Genomic DNA, 21,960 nt, shown 5'->3' with positions numbered 1-21,960 from the left:
CCGATAAATTTTCTTACCAGTTCATGGTCTGCTGTGCACTTTTTTTGTTTCCCATTGTTTCAGCACACCAGCAAATGCACATTTTCCTGGGAGGGGCAGGGGACAGACACCTGGGCATGTGCAATTTCTTGTTCTCATAGCGGTGAACACAACAGCCTGCAGGGAAACTTCACTGACTTGAGGCACTACCCATCCCAGGAGCAAAGGGGTCAGGGTGAGGTCTTCGAGGTCAGTAAGGTCTCCTGAGCCGACAGAAGCTCTTGAGAGCTTCAACCTCAAATCAAATGAACAGAGCAAACAACCGTCTTGTGTTAAGAAATTTTTATTTGTCCTTTGGATCTGTAATGTAAGCACATAAAATTACAAGTGGAAGAAACATCATGCCACAAAATTGCATAGAATTTTTACAAAAATGTGAATTATGCCTCTGAAACACTCATAGATCGAGGAACCAAAAAATATGTACATGTTAACTGAGATATTTCATCCTACTTTGAAAGCAAATCATCAAGGACTAATCAATCACAGATACTATTAATACAATGTACAAGAGCAACACTGATTTCAAAGAAAGGCAAGCAATGATGTCCCTTTAGTTATTTTTCAGTGACTAGCTAATACATGAGCATTAATTAACATAATTATGAACATGTTAAATCTAAAATGTCTGGCCTTCGTTAGAATTTTTAAAATTCTGTTTATACTGCCAAACCCAAGCTATTTTCAGTAGTGTAAAGATATCTGAAGTGCACGACCTAGTTTAATATAGACAGCTCTATTCTATACAGCAGAAATTCCACAATACAGCATTTCCACACATTCAACACGGAACAAGGCTAATACATAAAAGGCACAAGACTTGCACATCATAAAGACCCTTTTTTCATTATCTTACTCTAGTTCAAGTAATACCAATAGTAAATGATATCTGTTTCACCGAAATAGTTTTAACAATGCCAGATGTACAGTATTACACACTACCTTACACCTGCAGAAAGTGGCACTGTACAGATATAAAAAAATGTGAGTACAGGAAATGGTCAAATACAAACGGACTGTAAAATGACTACAGCTGATAGTATATTTAATCCAATCGTTATATTTATTTATTTGTAACTATAAATAAAAGATTAATTGGTATTTGCCCAAGTTTCTTTGAAGACTGTGGTCAAGTCCTGGCTCCGCTGAAGTCCACAGGAATGTACCACTGAAATTCAAAGGAGCTAAGATTTTACCGAAAAGCCTGCACTGTACAATGGTTTCTATAATGCAATAGTCTGCAGTTTTATTGTGAACACTGCTATAAGTTTATTCGTTTAATAATTTAGACAATATGTCATTTTTACTTTATAAAATGCAGCATTACATCTTGACTCTCTACATTTTCAGTAAGTGATTAAGACTGATTTCAAAGTGCAAAACAAGGATTAACAGAGGATTCACCTTTCCTAGCATTAAGATGAAAGTAGGATTTTTTAATTTCATGTTCACTAATTTCATCATCATAAACCAGAATAGTTTAATCCAAAATACGATCTCCAAACAATGTGCAATTTCTCTTTTTTTCTGCTCTAAGGTTAAAAAAGAAACATTAAAATACTGTTTGTTTTCCAAGATTTGAACTTATATATATATACACACACACCATTATTTAACTGAAAACTTGAGCTTGATTTCTATTTTATTGCTTAAATTTAAATAAAATAAGTTACTTCAAAGTACTAAAATCCTGAGGGAATGGAAGTAAAGTAACTGAACTGTTACGATGTATTAAAACGCCTCTCTATGTAATTGACTGCTTTCGCCGATTGCATTTAAGATAAAGTAAGGCCCCAATCTTGCAAACATGTATGTGAACGTTATTCCCCAAAACAGCTGCAGTGAGCCCAGTGGTGTGCAAGAAAATGTGAGTTTGCAGGATCAAGCCTCTCGATGCAAATCTATGTCTTTGGAGCTAGTTTGTCCTTTGCCCTAAGATGCCTCTTCACCACACAGCTGAGGGAAAGGCCTTTAGCATTAGGCATTGGCTTGGGTACAAATAAGAATCGGTCCATAATTCTTCATTATTCGTATTTCTGTTAGTATGGGAATCCAGAGAATAGCATTTCTTTACCTTTTTAAATATCCTGACTTTCACACAAAGTCTCTCTGTCGTTGATATAAATCCCTCAAAATGTGCTGTTACTTCTCTCATGCATATCATACAGTACACTAACTCTGATTGTTCTTATTTTAAGAAGTCAGTTAAACGGATTACTATACATTTTTAAATAACAGTGATCAGGTTTTTATATTTTGCTTTTAACTTTCAGACCTTAGTAAAACTGAACCTCAGTCTTAAAAATAATGGAAGATTCTGTTAGATTTCAAATACTGTAGTCCTAAACATTTCATAATCCTATCAAATTCAATAAGCTTAAAATATGATACTTAAAATCAATACTTTTGAGTCTGCAAAATATATATCAAATTTATATTCTAAAACTACTTTGATTTACAACACTAACACCACAAAAAGAATTTTATGACTCAATGACTATTTTATAGCAGTATAACCCCAATGTTAGCTTTCATAAAGTTTCTCTCTACTCATGTATCCCTGAAACATTTCATTTGGCCAAGAGACCATGCCGACTTCAAACAGAAACATGCCGTGTGTGTATATAGACGGATGTGTGTGCACATATAGCTATATATATATATACAAACATATATGCACTCACACGGTTTAACAAACGCAGATGTACACAGACACCGACAATCTCCGGGCAGTTCTTCTCTTTGTTTTCCCCTTGTCCCCACAGTTCCAAGAATTTTCAGCAGCAAATATATTTCTTTCCATGTGATAAACATATCAAGAAAGCAAGCCACCAGTGCTTGCAAAGCTAAAAAGGATTAAATGTTTCAGTGCAAATGTAAAATGATGGTACAGCTGTCAAGGTGCAGTTATAAAGAAGGAAACAAATATGATTAAGTACTGTTGTAATATTCTGTAGGATCTGTATTAGTTTGGAGCACTTTGCACTGGCACTTCAAAAGGAAATCTGCACACATTTGTCTCTGAACAATACACTGGTCTTCATTAAACATTCTTAACAATGAACATGGGCAGAAAATTACCCATTGTAAATTGGCCAAAAAAAAAAAAAAAAAAAGAGGAGAGGATGGTTAATGTATTAATTTTTCCATTACAACTGCACTAAGCTTTAGAATAATAATAAGATGAAGAATGAGAATGAAGACCTTTGCACAATACTTTTTATAAAATGTTCCTTTTGGGAAATGTGCACTTGAATGCAGATTCCTCCTGCCTCCCGAAGCGCTTCAGTGGCAGCTCACATCGGGACAGCGGAGACGGGCAGCTGGGGAGTGGTGCGCCCTGGCGCACTGATTGTTTCTTGGGCAGTTAAAAAGTAGTATCAAACACTTTTTCTGGATTATCTTCTTCCAATTCCTCTTCACTTTGCAGAGGTTTATGATTTGATTTTCCACTGTCAGATGCCAGGGAAGAGGGGGCAGAACTGTGGTCTCCATCTTCGCTGATTTTCCCTTTCATGGCTTCCTGTACAAACTCCAGAATTTCCAAAGGCAGTCTTTTGAATTTGTCTTGATATTCCTGATCAAGTTCCACCTGCAACTACAACAAAAGAGACAAGCTGTCTTCTGGGGTATCTAATGCGACCAGTGCTGCCGTATGGGGAACAAACCACACGAGGTAGGGGGGAAATTAATAACACATTTTCGCACGATTCAAGAATATATTACTTCCTTTTTCATATTAGTGCCACACATCCAATATGCCTATCGATTTCCATGCAGTCATTGCAAAGCTGAAGGAACGTGCAGTCATTTGTGCATAAGGCCGGGTTTGGGTACCATCCTCAGGTACCCAAATCCTTAAAATATATGTGGATTTAACTGTATTCGTGTCCATACTCCCACTGGCTTTCACATGACCTGACTGAAGTGCAGTATGGATCACAGATAAGCCTTTGAAAGAGCAAGGCTTTTATTAAGCTTCAGTTAGCTAATCACACATTAATCACACCACAAACACTGCTCTGGAGAACAATATAATAACTTTTGCCAGATTTCTTGGGTTGGAGAAACCACTAGGAAAAAGTCAGTTGTCAAAGGGAGTCAAAGAGGGAGGGTAAAGAAGTTAAATTACATTTCTTAGGGCTAGATCATGGAAAGTTACATTATCTGATTAATGCAGTATGTGTCTTGGACATTACTGGGGAAAAAGTGTCACATCATCAACAGGATGCAAAAGGCATGCAGAAAGAAATCTGGCTATCAGTCTTCAGGAAGCTGTGGGTCCTTTCCCAGTATTTATTTGTATAGCCTTTGTTTTTAGTGCCCATATTAGGATCTGCATGATCCATTATTTAAAAAACATTAATGCGTATGAAGGTTTCAACTGAAGACAAAGCCAATTTTTTCATCATAACCAATATAAGCACAGCAGGAAGCAAAAGGGTGAGTTCCAAAGCCAAACGCGCTCTGTTTGTCCTCCATCCATCCAACCATCCATCCACCCACCTTCTTAAAAAGAGGGAGTCAGTTCTGCTAACTGTAGCTGCAGCAGTTTTGCAATAGTTTCTTAGGCATTGTATTTTGAGCTCTGTTTTTTTCCAGGATGCATGAAGGTGCTATGAATTCTGATCCTTCAGCTCTGTGCTTGAGCCTGTCCTATCTAGTTTCAAGTCTCCTTCACCCCAGTGCAATAGCTCTCAACAGGTAATGCAAATTTTCACTTGAACATTAGGACCTATACTAGTCTTACCATCCTTGACCTGTCCACAGCATGTGACTTTACCACTACCCCTCCCTCTGAGCCCTGCCACTCCCATTCCCCATGCTTCTGTCCTGGTTTTCATCCTGCATCTCTGACTTTATTTTTGTGAGGCCTCTTCTCCTTTCTCCTGATGTGCAAATCAACGTCCTTAGCTCACCTGGTCTAGTTCTACATTCCTTAATTAGACAGATTTTGCAGCTTTTCTTTCTCAAGATCTAAGATCTGGCTTTTTCGTTTTGGTTCTCTTGCTAAAGCTCCTTTCCTGCCTTGTTTCTGGCAATTTTCCTGCTGTTCTGGCCACAGTTTCTCACCTTGGTGTCAGAGTGCTGATAAACACCGGGTCTGAGGCACAAACACTTCCACTGAATACACCCTGCCTCTAAAGTATCTATTTGTATCAGCTGTTAGACAACCACTACCATAACACCCTTCCTTCATGTGGTACCCTTCTTTTTTTCCTGATTTTCATTGTTTTCTGGCTTTATGTCTAGATACAAATTTTTGAAGGGATCCTCCTTTTGCCTCCAGTTTGCTAACACTGCCAAGAGCACATGTGTTACCAGAGGCACAGTGTGTAGCATGGCTGGCAGAACAAGCCACAAAGGATGCTGATCATGCCTCACTGCCCAGCTTACCGCAGGGCCCTGCAGCCCCAGGGCTCCACTGAGTCACCGAGAGGCCACCTCTGCACCGGTCTCTGCTTCCGAGCGATGGCAGCACGGCACTCATGTAGGCCATATTGCAAATCCAAAATTATGTTCTAGGTAAAAGGTCTAACACCATGGTGCAATCATGCTTGTGGCTACAGTTCACTGCTGAATACCCGTGCTGCCGTGCTGCTTAAACAAACAGGAGGGAGGGAGGGGAAGGTGAGTCCTTCTGTTTATTTATGACAATTACCCAAAGACGCTATCACCGTTAGAGGGTGATTTATGTTAGATTTATGCCCAGTGTGGGGCAGAACATTCCTTGGGTTAGTCTGAGCCAGCAGCGGCGGCAGAGGCAGGGCACGCCAGCGGGCTCCAAGCGCTGTGCACCACGCACGCCAAGTGCCACCGTCTTTCCTGGCCCAGGAGCATTTGCTGCAGCCAGGCTCTGGGCTGCTGATGCGGATCCGCAGCAGTGCCTGAACACCCCACAAAGCCAGTTAAAGGTTCCTGCAGGGAGAAGCAGCTCTGCGTACAGTATTTTTTATAAATCTCGGAATCATAGGGAAGGCTCCAGGGCACTGGAAGAGAAAGCTTTATAAAAGGGCATGAATTTCTTTCTACAGCAGTGTCTGAGCCAGAGATGGGCTGCTGCATTTCCCCACCTCATTGTCGTACATGGATTTACTGAATTTGTGAATTTTGGACACCTCAGGTATAGAAGGAGGTATATAAAAATCAAAAGTCAGAGGAAGTCTCCTGACTCTCAACTTCCTTCAGAACCTTGATTTGCTTAATTAGGTTTAAGAGCAATAGAAATATTTGAAATCCCTCAGAAACTGAACATTACATGAACCCAGTGCAACTATAAGCATGTTGTTAGATAGCAATTGCGCCTAATATTCACCTCCTGAAGCGCCTCCAGTGGATAATCCCCCCCTAAGTCAAGCGTTTAACAGAAAAGACTTGAGTCTGGAGCGACCTCTCTCTCATCAGCGTCCCCAGAGACAGCCTATATAGACGTCTAATCATGAGAAGGTTGAAGATAGTTGAGAAGGAGCAGGCAGTAGACAAGGAGGGTTGATTAAAACTGCAACTGTGTGTAAAAACTAGTTTTCTTTTTGATTTCAAAGGCACTGCCAGTCCTTCCCCTTGCTCAGCTTCAGACAAGCACCTCAGAGCCCATTCCCTGACCCCCGAGCAATCACACAAGACTCCATCTACATTGATGAGCACAACAGGCGAGCCTGGGTGCAGCACAGCCACAGCACTGCCAGACCCAACCCCTCACTGAAGTCTTCTTCACCAGCGTGGGGCTTGCAAACCCACAACGGTCTCACAGTGCGTTGGCTGTGTTTCTCCTTAAACAGCCAGCCCTGGGCAAAACACTGGCAAACAGCTGTGGGTCAAGGTTAAAGAAACAAGTTGCCTGTTAAAGCCAGCTGGGTCAAACAACCCAGTTGTTTTCCTTTTAAAAGCCTCTGTGTCCTTCTATTAGATGATAACCATGTCCTGTGGATTTACAGGGACATTACGGTTCATTCCTAATGGAAAGCTGCGCTCCCACTAGTAGCAGTAGTCATGTATGTCTTCTATTTCGCTTGCTGATGGCACGACAAGGTGCCAAGTCAGTGTGTGTGTGTAAGTAAAAACCTCTCTGCACAACCAGCACCCCACCAGACTCCAGCCCAATGTGGCCTTACTGTTCAGTTTGCTGTCCCCTTGAGTTGCTTCCCATCACAAGTCCACCTACCCTGACCGCTCTGCTCTCTAGCTACTAAACAAGGTGACCTACAATTGCTTCTAGGATTTTGGCGCCAGCCAAAGGGGGAAAAATGAGACTGATGGTTAGACAGGCAGATCATTGTCTGGACCACTCTTCCCCTTAACACATAACAACCTTCTTCCTCTTCCTGCTGTTATCTCACTATCTGCCCTCTTACAGATGCTCTGTCCCCTCTTCAACCCCTAACAAAAATTACTTAATGTCATCTCCATGTGGCTTTAGCATCCCACAAGGGGTTGGACACATTATTTCTTGTTCAGGTAAATCACACTCCCATGTACTTTACTTACAGGCAATGAGTTAATACTTCAGAATTTGGAGCCATCACCAAGTGTTTGCAGTGGGGTCCCTGGGGACAGATGAATGCATCAGGCACTCTTGCTGGCTGTGGCCAGAAGCTCTAACTCTTGAATGTTACGTTTCTGCATACTTACCTTTTTTTTTTTTTTTTTTTTTACCCAATAGTACTGGTTTAAAAACATCAGCTGATACTCACATAAGCTTTACAAAATCGGTATCAGTATTATTATCCTCAGCTGCCTCTAGTTTCAAAGACTCTCCTCCATTCCATTTATATGATTGCATATCAAACTAGACATCCACCAGCGCAGGCTCGGAACAGGCTGTGGACCACTGGGCCACCAACTTGTCCTGCTCAAAACAACAGTAGATATGGCAAGGCTTTGGTTGCGACTGTCCTACCCCTGTCAGCTACACCCCACAAGGGTTTCCACAGGGAAGCCCGCCTGACTTCAGCCAGCTGTTTAGGCGGTGTGGGTGACGGCGGGGCTTGGCTCATGCACTCTCGTGCCCTGGATGAACACCACCGTATCCTTTGAACCATGACTACAACCAACACAGCCCCTAGCTGTAGGGACAGAAATACATGAGTAAGCCCATGCCTTGGTGAGCAGAGCTCCTGGCAGCCAGCCAGCTGTCCAGCTGATCAGCTCACATTTTCTTTTAATTAAAAGGGCTCCTTGGCATCCTTGGCTACAATTGCTTTCCAAAAAGGGTCATCATTCAGAGAAAGGCCTCAGCAACCCTTCCTTGGAATGTGCGAGGGCAAAATGAACGTGGTTGTTCAGCTTAAAGCAAGGAACATTTTTTTTTTTCCCTCAGAAAAGGAAATGGACAGTATTATTAAAATTATTTATAGCAGTTATACCTAGCTGTTATTATTAAAACTACCAAAATAACATAGTATTAAAATAGTGACCAGAACATTAAAAACAGTAACTGTGATCAATAATTACAGAAGCAGAAATTGTGGGCTCAGACTATCCTGATCAAGCCCCTGTAGACTTTTGCATACTTGCAATGTGATCTAATGAACTTATGTTTCTACCAAGAACAAAAATAAAACGATCACATGAAAAACGCAATGTGCTGCCAGCACAAGTTACCAGGAGAGCTTGAAGACAAGAGGTGGATACACAGCAGCTGATACGCAGCACCGCTTCCATCTGACCTCCCCCCCTCACTTTGGCAGCTCAAGGGAAAGGGAAATTGGGGGGGAAACCATGTCCAACCCATCTCCCTTCCTGCCAGAGCAACACCTTTGAAGCTGTTAATGTGAACACTGCTGCTCTTTCCCGTTGTACCTTAGAAGTGGCATTTCGGAAGTTAGTAATGAAAGTGTTTTCCAAACAATTTTCCCCTCTTTTCCTTCCCCATACAGCTTGAGATACTGCATGCTTGGTTTGCACAGTGGTGTGACCTCGTAGCATCATTCTCCTGATGTAAGATCCCATGCCAGCGGCATCTGATGCAAAATCAACCCACTTCCACATAGACTGGGAATCGTGCCAGTTCACATGTTTTTTTTAAATATATTTTCAACTCAAAAATAACAGAAAAGTCACTACTTAAAAAGCATTTAAACAATTAATCTTCAAGCAAAAATATTTTGAGAAAGTTATGTATGAAATACAACTAGTTAGACATCTGGGTGAACAAGCCCCACCAAAATGCAACTTTTTTGAATAAAAAATCATTAACTATGGCCATATTTGTTTTGATAAAGTTCTTCCACTGCAAAAGTTTGATATAACTCCAAATAAACTCTTTTAAGTAACAGATTTTCCATTCCACTTGCAAGTTTTCTGTAAGGCCAGTTTTGGAGTTTTGTGTTTATTTTCTCTCTCCTTTTAAATCTATCATATTTTGCATTATTCATAAATACTTTGTTTCCCTGATCACACTCTTTCTTTCACTGAATGATGCAGTGAATTATGAATGAAAAATAATCCAAATATCCTTGCTCAACAATCCAGGTAAAAAAATGCACTCTGAGGACTAAACAGTTTGGTATCTCACAACAATCTCTGATGTTTCCAACAGCAAACCCTTTATTCTCAATTTTTAAAAAGATATTCAGAATTTTTGAATTCTGATTATAAATGTGAGAAATTTTTGAGTTGCATTATTTTCCCTTGAGGCAGAGGGCAGCAAAATATCAAAATAATTACTTTTTTTTTTTTTTTTTGGTATTTGGTTATTGTGTTTATTCACCAGTTGAAATATGATACTAATTTGTATCCATAATTACTGTAGCACTACCCACATGCAGTATAATATTTAATTCCACATAAACAGTACCTGTTCTTTTTGTTTTACTGATGAGAAACTCAACTGCATTAATTGCTTCTGTGCAATTTCAGCAGAATGTATTTTGACAAGAGGCAATAACTGGTCACTCCATGATCCTTAACAAAAAGGGGACTGCAACCTCTAGAGGATATTTCTATTTAGTAAAGCTCCCATTTTCCTTTTCACATGTCATTGGAAATGTTTGTTTTGTTAACACCAGCAACACTGATCTTTTTGCTAGTCAGTGACAGCATATTGCAGCAGAAATACTGGTCTGAGATTGTGGCCCCTTTCTCACTCCTCCCTTGTTTCTCTAAATCTGCTAAAGCTCCAAATACTTATTTTTCTTCCCTCAAATGTTTGACCCATGTGCCTAAAGATAAGTTTGAATAGAGGATTCGGGGCTTTTAAGACTGCATCAGACAACAAATATGCATAATGTCAGCGACCTCAATTTAGCTTCCAAAATAGCACATAGGACTCCCAGATTAAGGGTACAGACAGCAAGCAAGCTGCTGTTCTGCTGCCTCTCATTTTCAGAGCTTACTTAATTAGAAAGCCATTCTGGAGGGATACAGCATTAAAAGATATATGAGCAGCAAGAATTGTTAAAAGCAGATGGAGGCTCGATAACAGGGAGAGTGAAATTGAGGAACAGAGCTCGGGGATCAAGTGATTTATAGGCAGCAATATTTGTTTAATTGGAAACAGTAGGAGTTTCTTCTGAAGGACCACGTTATTCCCTCCACTTGCTGGGAAAGCAAAGGAGTAACCATTGCTTAGTTGTCCTCATGCCTCGTGGCTGCAGTCCCTCTGCAGCATGCCGCATGCTACAGGGGGCTGCAGAAGATGGTGACTGGGAAATGCACATTCTGGGGAAGCTGTTTATCCAGGCCTGGGAGAGGAGTTAACAACTCTACGTGTGCAGAGAGCACCTAAATACTCTCTTTATCTTTTTCTCTCAGTGACTGCAAGCAAGGAACGTGCCACCTTGTTAAAATTTAGGCTTAACATAGCTACTCAAGGACAACATAGCTAAGCGTGAAATGAAACTATTCAGGTAGCTGAGGTTTTATCTCAAAAGATGCAGGAGAGTGGAATCATTAAAGAAAACCTAAGGGCACTCATTATCAGAAACGGCACAAGGAATGGCACTGCACTAGGTAAATAACAGCCAGTGCAGGATATGGCTTTACATCGACTGGAAAGCTCCCATTAATGACTCCTGCCCTCAGACAAGGACATCTCAGTCTTGGTCCATGCCCATCACCACGTTTTCAAATAATGGTTACTTTTGAGACCATGAGAGACACAAGGGACACCAAACCCCGGACTTTCTCTCTGCCAGCCCCACACCACACCCTTCTTCTGCCAGATGAAGCTCCCCTAGTCCTTCGCACAAGGTCTAACACACCAAGCTGACCCTCCTGCCCCGCAAGGTCTCTGTGCTTTTCCTGAGCCCCAGGAGCACTTGCTCAGGAGTAGATGTATTTTTGACTGATCCATTAGTTCCACCCCTGCCTTCCCATGTCAACAGGGTGCACCGTCCAGATAGGCTCCTTCAAAAACTGTCCCAAGACGGTCTTGAAAAGAGCCTCGCTGTAACACCTGAAGCATTTCACAGGTCAAGGAGTCTAGAAACCTTACACTGTGTTATCTTCCCCGATTCATATAATCCCCCTTTGACTTCCCCTGTTATCTTCCAAGTTTCAGCTTTGTGTCTTTTCCTATCAAAGCACAAGTGATTTGCTCGTGTCTCCCTAATGTGCAAGTCCCCATATAAATGAGTCCTCTAATATCTGCTGTCTCAAGGCATTAGCCTGTAACCTCAGGGCCTTCATCAGTCTGCGTCTCCACCTTTATTAACTGCAAACTCAATTAAACCAATGGGACTGTGAAGAAACCTGGGACCTGGGCTCCTACATTTTTAACACTCTCATAAAGAAACTCCTTTCTGTATAGTAAACCAACACCTATTCCAAGAGCTAATTAAAAAATAAATGTTTGAGTGATAAGATGCCCATCAGTGTTGCCCAGGTTATACATGTATTATATATTACCTTCGCTGGAAACTTTTGAGTTGGAGAAGCTCCTTACAGCTAAAGCCTAAACTGGTGATCTTTTCCTGCTGGCAGTTGTATTGTTAGTAGTAATTTCAGATCTCTTGCATTTTCTTTAAAGAGATAGCTTTAAATCCTCTATGGGAGGGTTTTCTTCACAATTAAATTCTGTTTCCCATTTCTTCAAAAGTACAGCAGTTTATTCTCATGCAAAGCTGTGTTCTGTGCCTTGTAAGCTGTATACTTGGAATCACTCTTCTTTCTGATAACTATTTCGTGTAATTGTTTCCTTTTTGTGGATAAAATGCTTTCTCAAGCTGTCAAGCTTTTTTTGATGACTCCATAAATATGTGACCTATGCATCTCATTATGCATACGAATAAAGATAATTTGAGCTAGTATGAATGGGAGAAAAATCCCTTCTCTATGTGCATGTATAACATTTTAAGGCTAGATTCTGCTTTTTTTCATTATCACTGGAATAATTTAGCTTCGTTGTAAGCAAAAGAATCTGCTCAGTTTCAATGCAATAAATGCAGAAAGTCTCAACTACCATCACATACTGCCCTTAGTTTATTGGGGTGGATCCAGGATAAGTAACTGTAGCGACATAGCTCAAATACAGCTTTTTAATTAGTCCTTTTATAAAGCACTGTCCATATTTTGGGTAAGGTCTTCAAAACAAACAACAACAAATCAGGGCATCTATTACCTTCTAACAAGTAATTTTTTTGCTACTTCCACGATGCTTCCAGGGCACCCTGTAAACAGGCAGCTGACTGTCCAACAGCACAGGCCTTGGAAGAGTAGCAGGATTGTAATTCTCAGCTCAAGAGGTCGTAACAGTCCCTTGGAAACTCCTTTTAAATGACATCTTGAGGTTATAACAGCAACAGTATATTCCAGAAATATTTCAAATCCCGGGAGGGCCGGAGAACACAGGGCTCTGAGAGCTGTGCAGCACCATGACAGCCAAGCAGGATGTCTCCAGGGGACCCTGGAATCTGCAGGGCCACTTTATGTACAGTGTGTTTTTCCCTAAAAGTGGTGGTGCCCCACAGAGCGAGAGATTCTGGCTATTTTTGAAAGAGGAGAGAGACAAGAAAAGAAAGCATCAGGTGCTGAATGCCTCCTGTGTGAGGACTCAGGAGCTGATGAAGTAAAGATATGAAAACCATGTGGTGAAACCCACAGCACAGCTTTTGGATGCTTGCCTAAACTGAGCTCTGAATACAGTTTAACAATGTGTTTTTCAGTCTTTCACATCCACCTTGCTAATAGATATAGTGTTGCCTGTGTCTGAGTCTCAGCAGGACATCTCTAACAGGTCCCATCAGTATTGCAGAGAATTCCCGCCGAGCAGAGATTTCTTCTCAAATACGACAAAGAAAAGGAAATAAATAATCTATTTTCCTGTGTCTCTCTCTAGTGGCATCACTGTGCTACTCAATGGAAAAGGAACAGAGTCACGCTACGATTAAGTCTGGCACCTCCTTTCACTGCAATGCCCTGCTCTGCCCTTCCTACTCAGCCCAGACTCTCAAGCCTGTTGTGAGTAGTAAGAGCTCCTAACATACACAGGGGTCTGCCGATCTTGAGACAGCTTGTTTCTTAAGATACATGCTCACTATAATTTCCACGTCATCCATAACTGTCAGGGAACTGCAGAGAGATTTAGAAGTAAGCCATCATTAGTTCAAAAAATAATCACACTGATAAAGCCTTACGCTGCACTTTGAAGTTTACCTTGCACTGACTATATCTCTTCACATCAGAAAGCCTCTGCAGGATGGAGCTTCACTGAAAAGTCTGCTTGGAAAATTACTGAGCAGTCAGTCCTTCTGTTAATATCCTGTTAAAAATGAATGTTTTTAGACTAGAAAGCAAGGACGCCATGAATAAAGATCAAAGCCTTAGAAGTTTCTTTGAAAATCTTTTCAAGTAGTTGCAGTTCTGTAATCCCTTGTAACAGCGAAGGCTATTCCAAAATATTTCCTAACTCATTAACAACGTGAATCACAGAATGGTTTGGGTTGGAAGGGACCTTAAAGATCATCTAGCTCCCACCCCCCTGCCACGGGCAGGGACACCCCCCACCAGCCCCGGCTGCTCCCAGCCCCATCCAGCCTGGCCTTGAACACTGCCAGGGATGGGGCAGCCACAGCTTCTCTGGGCAGCCTGTGCCGGTGCCTCGCCACCCTCACAGTACAGAATTTCTTCCTAATATCTAATCTAAATCTACACTTGTTCAGCTTAAAGCCATCACCCCTTGTCCTATCGCTACATACCCCTTGTCAAAAGTCCCTCTCCAGCTTTCCTGAGGGTCCCTTCAGGTACTGGAAGCTGCCAGAGGGTCTGCCCGGAGCCTTCGCTTCTCCAGGTGAACCACCCCAACTCTCCCAGCCTGTCTCCATAGGAGAGGTGCTCCAGCCCACTGATTATCTCCGTGGCCTCCTCTGAGCTCGCCCCAACATGAATCTGGCTTCCTCTTTACTACTAGCAGAGACGTGCTTTCTCCCCAAATGATGAAGCAATTTAGTCTGACCCATTATTTTCTAACATAACAAGCTAACGAAAAAGAAATCTATTTAGAACCTGGCAGAAGTTTAACAGTAGGGACAGAACCACTGTCCCTCATTTTCCATCTTCCAGAAATGATGGTTCAGTATTTTGGCCTTTGTACTTCCAAGTGTCAGGAAAGTTTTGAGGCTGAGTTTAACAACGACAAAAAGTTGGGACTTTATTTAGATTTATATATTGGTATAATATGTATATATTATGTAATTATGAACATCGAATGAAGATGAATCATTTTTACTAAGGATACAGAGTCTAATACTGTTTATGGCTGCTCTGTGTTTATATATAGTATCTTTAATTTCTCTACTTCCACCATTATTTGATCCATATATCTACCACTTCTCATTGTTTCATGCTGCATTACACAACACATTTATTTTTTTTTTACTTGAGAAGCAAAATTAGTGTGGAATTTTAACTGTAACTCTTAAAAACTTTATAGCTTAATGTAAAAGCGGCTCCGCCCAGAGGTTCAACCTAATTAAAAATAGCCTGAAGGTTTTTACTTCCTAATACTAGAATGAACTTAAAAGGATAAAAACCTCCTCTTCTTGTCTGTACTATTATTACTGGATTAAGCAGCACTATGCAATGAGAGGTTAATGGAGCCATCCTCATGATTAAGTTCAAGGGATTAATATTTCAGTTCAGTTGTTTTTTATTTAAACATCTTTTCCAAAGGTCATATTAGCACTGACTACTGCAAACTCAGGCAACTCTAATTATCCATCAAGTTTAAATGAACCATGCAGAAACCTTTATTTCAGTGACGTCCAGCAAGCATCCTGCGATGCAAAAACTGACATATAAGGTAACTTCATAAAGCTGGATAAACAGGGCAAAGCCCGTCCCACTGCTACGCCGAGCAGCTTGAACTCATGCCTGCTAAAGGGCATACCCAAAGCTTGCTGAAGTTTACAGGATGACAGGGATTGACTTTGATGGGTTTTGGATCTACAGTACTGACAACCATGTAAGTACAGGCACAAACTAACCAGCTCAAATAATGGAACTACTGGCACAAAATAACATGAAGCGCATACTCCTTCCCCAACAGAGGTCTGAAGGTAATCTGACTCAAAATGGAGACGTGCAAAAATCGTGTTTGGGAGGTTCAGGGTTCTCAACTGTCTTGTCTTAGCGATTTAAAGGAAACAGCACAGCACGGAAGAGTCTAGGAAACAGGACATTGCTGCTTAAAATCCAAGCCTGCTTCAACAGACAGCTAGGATAACAGATTTCCACAGAGGTGGTCAGATGCCATTCTCGTGTCCAGACCTGACCACAAACAGGTTTCTGGGTTTCTGTTGAGCACCTGAGCTCCATGAAAAAGGGAAACAGCTGAAGGTGTTTTGCCCTCTTAATACTTATTATGGGTGAAGGACTACTACCCTGATCATACTGCAGTCCAACCAGCCAGCACAGATGCTGAGGTCAACTCTTCCCTAGCACAGTGGAATACGTCCAGTGAGCTATGGTGATAGAAAATGTGTGTGTCACAGTGCTTGCACATTGCAAGTCTGCACCATAGCATGCTTTTCATCTTGCCGTGCAGTGGAACATCTTAAAGTCCTCTTGAACAGACCTTTTAATGATACTGCCAATAGCACTGCTGACTTTTGTGGTCAGACCTTCCTGTTGCCAGGAAAAGGGAGATGCAAATTCCCTAGAAGCCAGCAGAGACAGGAAAATAAGGGATACTACAAATTAAAACTACTTAGAGAATCAGTTCCTTTGGTACTTCCTTTCCTCACTGGTCTCAGTGGGCCACAGCAGGTGGATGTCACACTGTGGCCTCCCTCCAGATCTCAAGCCTACTATAGGAAGAGTGAGCTCTTCTGCTGACATCAGCGTGTGCTGGATTTGGTCCCCAGCTTCTCTGCTTCTGAAGTCAATGCAGTTCATTGTTAGTTCACCAGAGATGAACTCATGGAACTTCACCAAGTCCTTTGTTTTTTTTTTCCACTGAGAAGCATGCCATCAAAACGTATAATAAGATCTCCTTAGAGCTCCTATTTGTTTTTAATCTGATTTCATTTATGTGTATCACTATTGGTAGCTTCTATCTTTGAAAAGTTTGGTACCATGCAAAACCTTAGTAAGAAAAAAACCCACAACTGGCAGTAAAACAAAACCTCTTTCCATTATAAGAACTTATCTTTTTAATGCTCTGTCAGTGTTTTATTATTACTTTGGTACTTGACATCTTCCAAAAACATTAAAAAATTTTTGAGAGTTCTTACAACTTTACAGTGTATTCTCTGATGCCAATTCTGATCACGATCTAGTTGAAGATAAGTTTAATGAACACTAGAAAAATAAAAGCCTTTCATAAGTGATCAAGTTATTTGAAGAAGCAAAAGAATACTTTAAAAACATTGGCTGCTTGGTTTAAAGCTCTATTTAAAATATGTGTAGAGTACACAGTTTTGTTGAGGATAAGAGACGTTTATCTTGAATTTTGGGAGTATTCCAAATGATGGTAGACAAGTATCAGAAATGAGATTATTAACTTGCAAAAAAACCCTTTTAGAATGACAATACAATGACTATAAAATGTCATCATCTTTCCCCCATCTCATGGAAATGTGTTTAGAACTATAGAAATACAGACAGGCATTACATTTAGTGATGGTGAGTGAATAATTAAGTCATCTGCTACTCTCCATAACGGCAAAAAGATTATTCTCAGTTAGTTACAGAAGTTATTCCTAAAAATTTCTTATCACTGATGTTATTTAAACTTTCTTACATATCAATTAGTTTGAAATAATAAGTCTTTAGGCTATCCATTAATTGCAGCACTGTAGACACGATCTGTATTTAAAATTATGCAATGAAAATTAAGCCAAAGCACCAAGCTGTCTTGGCTAACAAAAAAGGTTTCCTCAGCCCTTCGGATAAAGAAGGAGAGATAATGGGGGCACGGAATTCACAGGAGAACTCCCTCAGTTTACTATTCTGTCTTGTCACATGTTAACACAGACTACTGGAGCTACAAGCTGTTATCCACGTGTTTAATTTGCAGTATTGCATTTTCAGTGCATTCATTTTCCGGTCGAACGGTATGACTGTTTTCAGACAAAAAAGAAAAGAACTCCAGTGATTAATGCAAAAGAAGGACAGCAACATATATAACCCGAAGGATAGCTGATTAAGAAGATTCTGCAACGGGATCATTTCCAAATGCAAGGTAAATGTGGATGGGAAATTTTAAATAGTTACTTCTTTAGAAGTTAGAGGGAGGCTGGTTGCAGAGGAACATCTGGTCTATACATCAGAGGAAGGCACCATTCTTAGTTTCTCTCTCTCTCCTGCTGTTATGGCCCTAGGCTCTCAAAGAAGGCTTCAACCCACTCTTTTAAGCCTTGCTGTCTTTGCAGAACAGACCTTAGGACAACTGAATTTCTCTTGTCTGGTCATATTTTGCTTCACTGATACACTGAAACGACAATTTGGCATTTGTACCATTATAGATGGTTCATGCTGGCATCTGTCAGAGGCACACAGCATGGACTGCCACATCAGTCACGGCTGCTGCCTGCAGCCGCTTTCCTCAGTGGCACTGATGATGGGAAGTGAAGTGGAATTATTTTAAAAAGTGCAGCCATGAATTGATAGGTGGGTTTTTTCCCAAATCCTCTACAACTGCAGCACGAACGAAGAGTCAAATGTAACATTCAGATGATTCAAACAGATCATGGGAATGGTGTCTTCCTGCCATAGGGATTAGAAAGAAAGCAGCTGCAATACTCTGCGTTGAAAAGCATGCCTGACGGAGGTAATCATACCTGAGAGTGATGCTTCTTTAAAGTCAGGCAAACGGCAGCAGCTTGCTGTCAGTCTTCCCTGCATGCTATACCAGCAGGTACAGAGCTGTTCCACCTTACTGCCTCCTGTATCCTGCGCTGAATTGTGCTTTTAAATAAGAAAAGGCAGAGCATTGGGCAGCCAACTTTCCGTGTGTAATACAGCTCTTTTTCGCCTCAGACAATAGCGGCTTACACTTCTGTGCACAAAAAAAAGACAGCCCCTTTAACGTTCAGCCTAGCCACTGTGAGATTTCCTGATGTCAGTATCCTGCACTTGATATGTGACTTTTAAAAGACACTAAAAATGTTCTCTATTATATGCATGTTTATTAAAAAAGTGCTCCTTGTAATATTAATAAATGGTTATAGGAGAGACACAAGGGTGAATACCGAATCAATCCTCTTAAGACATGTCTATATGCTTGTGGATTCACGTACTCACAAAATAGTGGAAAAAGGGAAAGCATATGATTATTTTTAAGTAAATCAAAATCATGACCTCATTGGTGTAAACACAGATTTCGTAGAAAAAATCATGTTACTGAAATATACAAAAGACACAGGTCGTTCAGGGAGGACAGGTACAAAGAAGGTCTTTGCTGAGATACTCGTCAGACATCTTTATTCTTTTTCTGGCCACCAGCATATTGTAAGAGAGGGACCTGCTGAAAGTCTCTGGGTAATGAGGGAATTGGAAATGAAAATGGACATTGTCATGGTGGACACCTGTAACAGATGACCACACTGGGAAGACTGGGTGGTGAAGCTTACTTATGTGCCCAGAAAAATTTGCAAAAATGAATATAGCAGGGCACAGGATATGTCAGTCCTTAGCTGGCAACATTCATATTTACAGTATGTACTCTCTGCTTTACTGGTGATTGGGTGGAAAAACAGGTACCTACGTCACGTAAAAGATCTGGACCTGCGGGCAGGCTTACTGCTTTTTCACACTGTACCAATTCCTGCAGCAGCCAATAGAGAGGATCTTGGCCTATGTAAAATCCTCAAACATGGTTTATATCACTGAACTAAATCTACTTACGAGGGAGACGCAACCATTAAATGGCAACTGATATTACAAGAAATTAAGCCCAGTCTTAAAAAAACTCAACAAAACCAACCCCCAAAATCTTAAAAAGTAAAAAGTTAAGTAATAATTTAAAAAATTGAATTAATTTTCAACCAATTAGTATTTTCAAGTGGGAGCCACAGTAGTGCCTGTCTGAATACAAATGGGAATGAAGGGTATTCCAGGCCAAAAGGAGACATTAACACTGTCGTGGAATTGGGAAGAAGGTACTGCAGAATTTATTCCATTATGTCATGGAGAGTGTGAGCACCTGCTCAGAATTACAATGGTCCCCCGAGAAAAAGAGTGACAGTGAGTCATTGTTCCCAGGAGCTTCTACAATTTCCATGCTACTTTGCATTACAGGCTTATATATCTATCACACATCAACTCCAGCAGCATCCAAGCTGTGTGGTATAAGGTGTATTACTAAAAGAACAGAGAAAGATTTAATTGCTGCCAAGGCCGTCAATCCTATCAGGAATACTGAATCCTGAAACCCAATCTCTGCTTTGAAAACTGAACCTGCAGAATTTTCAGCAGAAAGGACCATTTTAAGGGTGCAAATACCACACTGAGATCTCACTGACCTACGTAACACCCTGCGGAACAAAACTGATCCAAACAGGCACTTCTAAGTGTACTAATATAAATAACCCAATAAGGACCACAGATCAGCTACTGTCTACACCAGGGGTCCTCAAACTTTTTACACAGGGGGCCGGCGCGCAGATGCAGTGGCAGGCAGTCATCTGCGGCTGCTTGGTTCCCCCCCAACCCCCGGCGGGGGGGTCTGTAAATACCGGGGGCCAGATTGAGGACCCTGGGGGGCTGTATCCAGCCCGTGGGCCATAGTTTGAGGACCCCTGGTCTACACTAATAGTTTGTAGAAATACTAGCCTTCAGGATGAGCAGGTTGTGAAATAATTTGCCCTATGAGCTCCATGCCATATGTTCTATTCTTCTTCTCAGAGGTCTGGTTTCCTTCTAACTGCAGGAGCAACTGGATTTGCCCAGGTCCCTGCCATCGTCCCAAGATAACCTAATTTGACCCAGGCAGGTGATATGAGGTTGGCCTTGAATAGTTTAAAATGTGATGTATGATGAGAACAGAATTTAAACAAGTACTTCTGTTTTTTTTTAATGTTCACTGAGTTGTTTCAAGGCAGCCCAGCTCTATTCCTATCCTCCTGCTTTTCAAGAAAGGAAGACCAAACATCCCTCAGGAAGAGAAATCAATATTCTCGTGACACTTACACACAAACAACAAAGAAATCCCAGTTCCCTAGTGAGCAACTGCCAACTCAATTTTGCCATCTTCAGTAAGTCACTCTTCTGAATACTGTCTAGAGCCCATAATGAATATGTTGGCACCTTCTTCCTTTGCAAGTACTTTGCTCAGGAAATGTACACTCTTAGTTGCCTCCCTTGTGTCCAACAGGAGAACAACATTCATGAAATCTAGGCCCTGCCTAGCAGTTTCAATCTTTCACCTTACCACAATGATAATTAAACTATATTTAGAATTGTGTTATTTTTAACAAGTGTTTGAAAAAACGATCACTTATTTTGCAACAATAAAAACATTTAAATAAACTATAAGCATGTAATGATATGTATAGATACATGAAGAATATGTTCGTGTCCATGTGGGCAGAGACAGGTGATTCACAGCAAAAAAGCCTGACAAATCAAGTTATAGTCACGCTTTATCAGGCAAACTTATGTAGCATTTACCTTGCAGTAAAGTATAGAAGTCAATTTGTCTTGTGCAAGGCACAGATCAAATGTACAGAGTTGGTTCCTTCTTTCTTGCCAGTACATGTCCACAGAAGTACACATGATAAGTACTTAAAAAAATAACAAACATAAAACCCTAGACAGGTTGATAAAGCAACTCACGGGGGAAAGCACAAGGAACCAGCACAGCAATGCTGAGTGCTCACAGCAGGTGTGCGCCTTCGGCACTGCTGAAGGTGAATCACTGCTAACACTGGTACCGGCACCACACAGACTAGAAGAGTAGTCCCCAAATCTGAGCCTTGGTCGTCATTAGGAGGGACTATGAATTACAGAACAACTGGTAAGACCTTCTGCAGGATGGTGAAAAGCCACAGAAGGATGTTCCATAGCGAGGAGCTGCAGCTCTCTTGAGAAGGCTCCTTTTACTCCCGCACACGTGTGTGAGTTGAGCCCGAGGACGCTGAAAAGCAAACACTGCCTGCCTGGCAATTAACCAAAGTCCTTTGCAACCAGGTAACTGCAGCAGACAGGCAGGTTTTGTTACCAAATTCAGTCCTCACCGAGAAGCCACGGCGGTTCTCTCCTCAAAGACAAGCAAAGCATACTAAAGCATTCCAGAAGAAAGCAGCAGAAGGTGAAATATTAAATAAAAATACAAAGCAAGCAGGATTCACTGATTCAGTGACAAAGGTGTGTGGCTTATTGCTACCCCCTGGGCAGTGAAAACTCAAGATCTCCTGGCATGACTGTATTTACGGGAGGTTTCAGGAAGTTTGCTTATACATAATTGTGTCTGCTGATAGCAGAGATACCCCTGAAATAATGGTTCTTTCTATCAGCACGTTCTAATCATCAGCCCTTCTGTAA

General features: G+C 41.2%; 1 protein-coding gene across 3 annotated transcripts in view; it reads right to left on the bottom strand.

The window, feature by feature from the left end:
• Positions 1 to 304: 304 nt before the first annotated feature.
• The window catches only part of PLCB1 (phospholipase C beta 1), a 408,255-nt gene continuing 386,599 nt past the window's right edge, over positions 305 to 21,960 (bottom strand). For 2 of the 3 annotated variants that reach the window (XM_080407721.1, XM_080407723.1), the window contains one exon: positions 305 to 3,637. In XM_080407721.1, coding sequence (XP_080263847.1) covers positions 3,407 to 3,637 — 231 coding nt within the window. In that variant the 3' untranslated portion in view covers positions 305 to 3,406. The remainder of the gene's footprint in view (positions 3,638 to 21,960) is intronic. The other variant, XM_080407722.1, reaches the window with a different exon arrangement.

Source organism: Falco punctatus (assembly GCF_963210335.1).
Source record: "Falco punctatus genome assembly, chromosome: 12".
Taxonomy (NCBI): domain Eukaryota; kingdom Metazoa; phylum Chordata; class Aves; order Falconiformes; family Falconidae; genus Falco; species Falco punctatus.
This window is presented reverse-complemented; position numbering and strand designations above follow the sequence as displayed.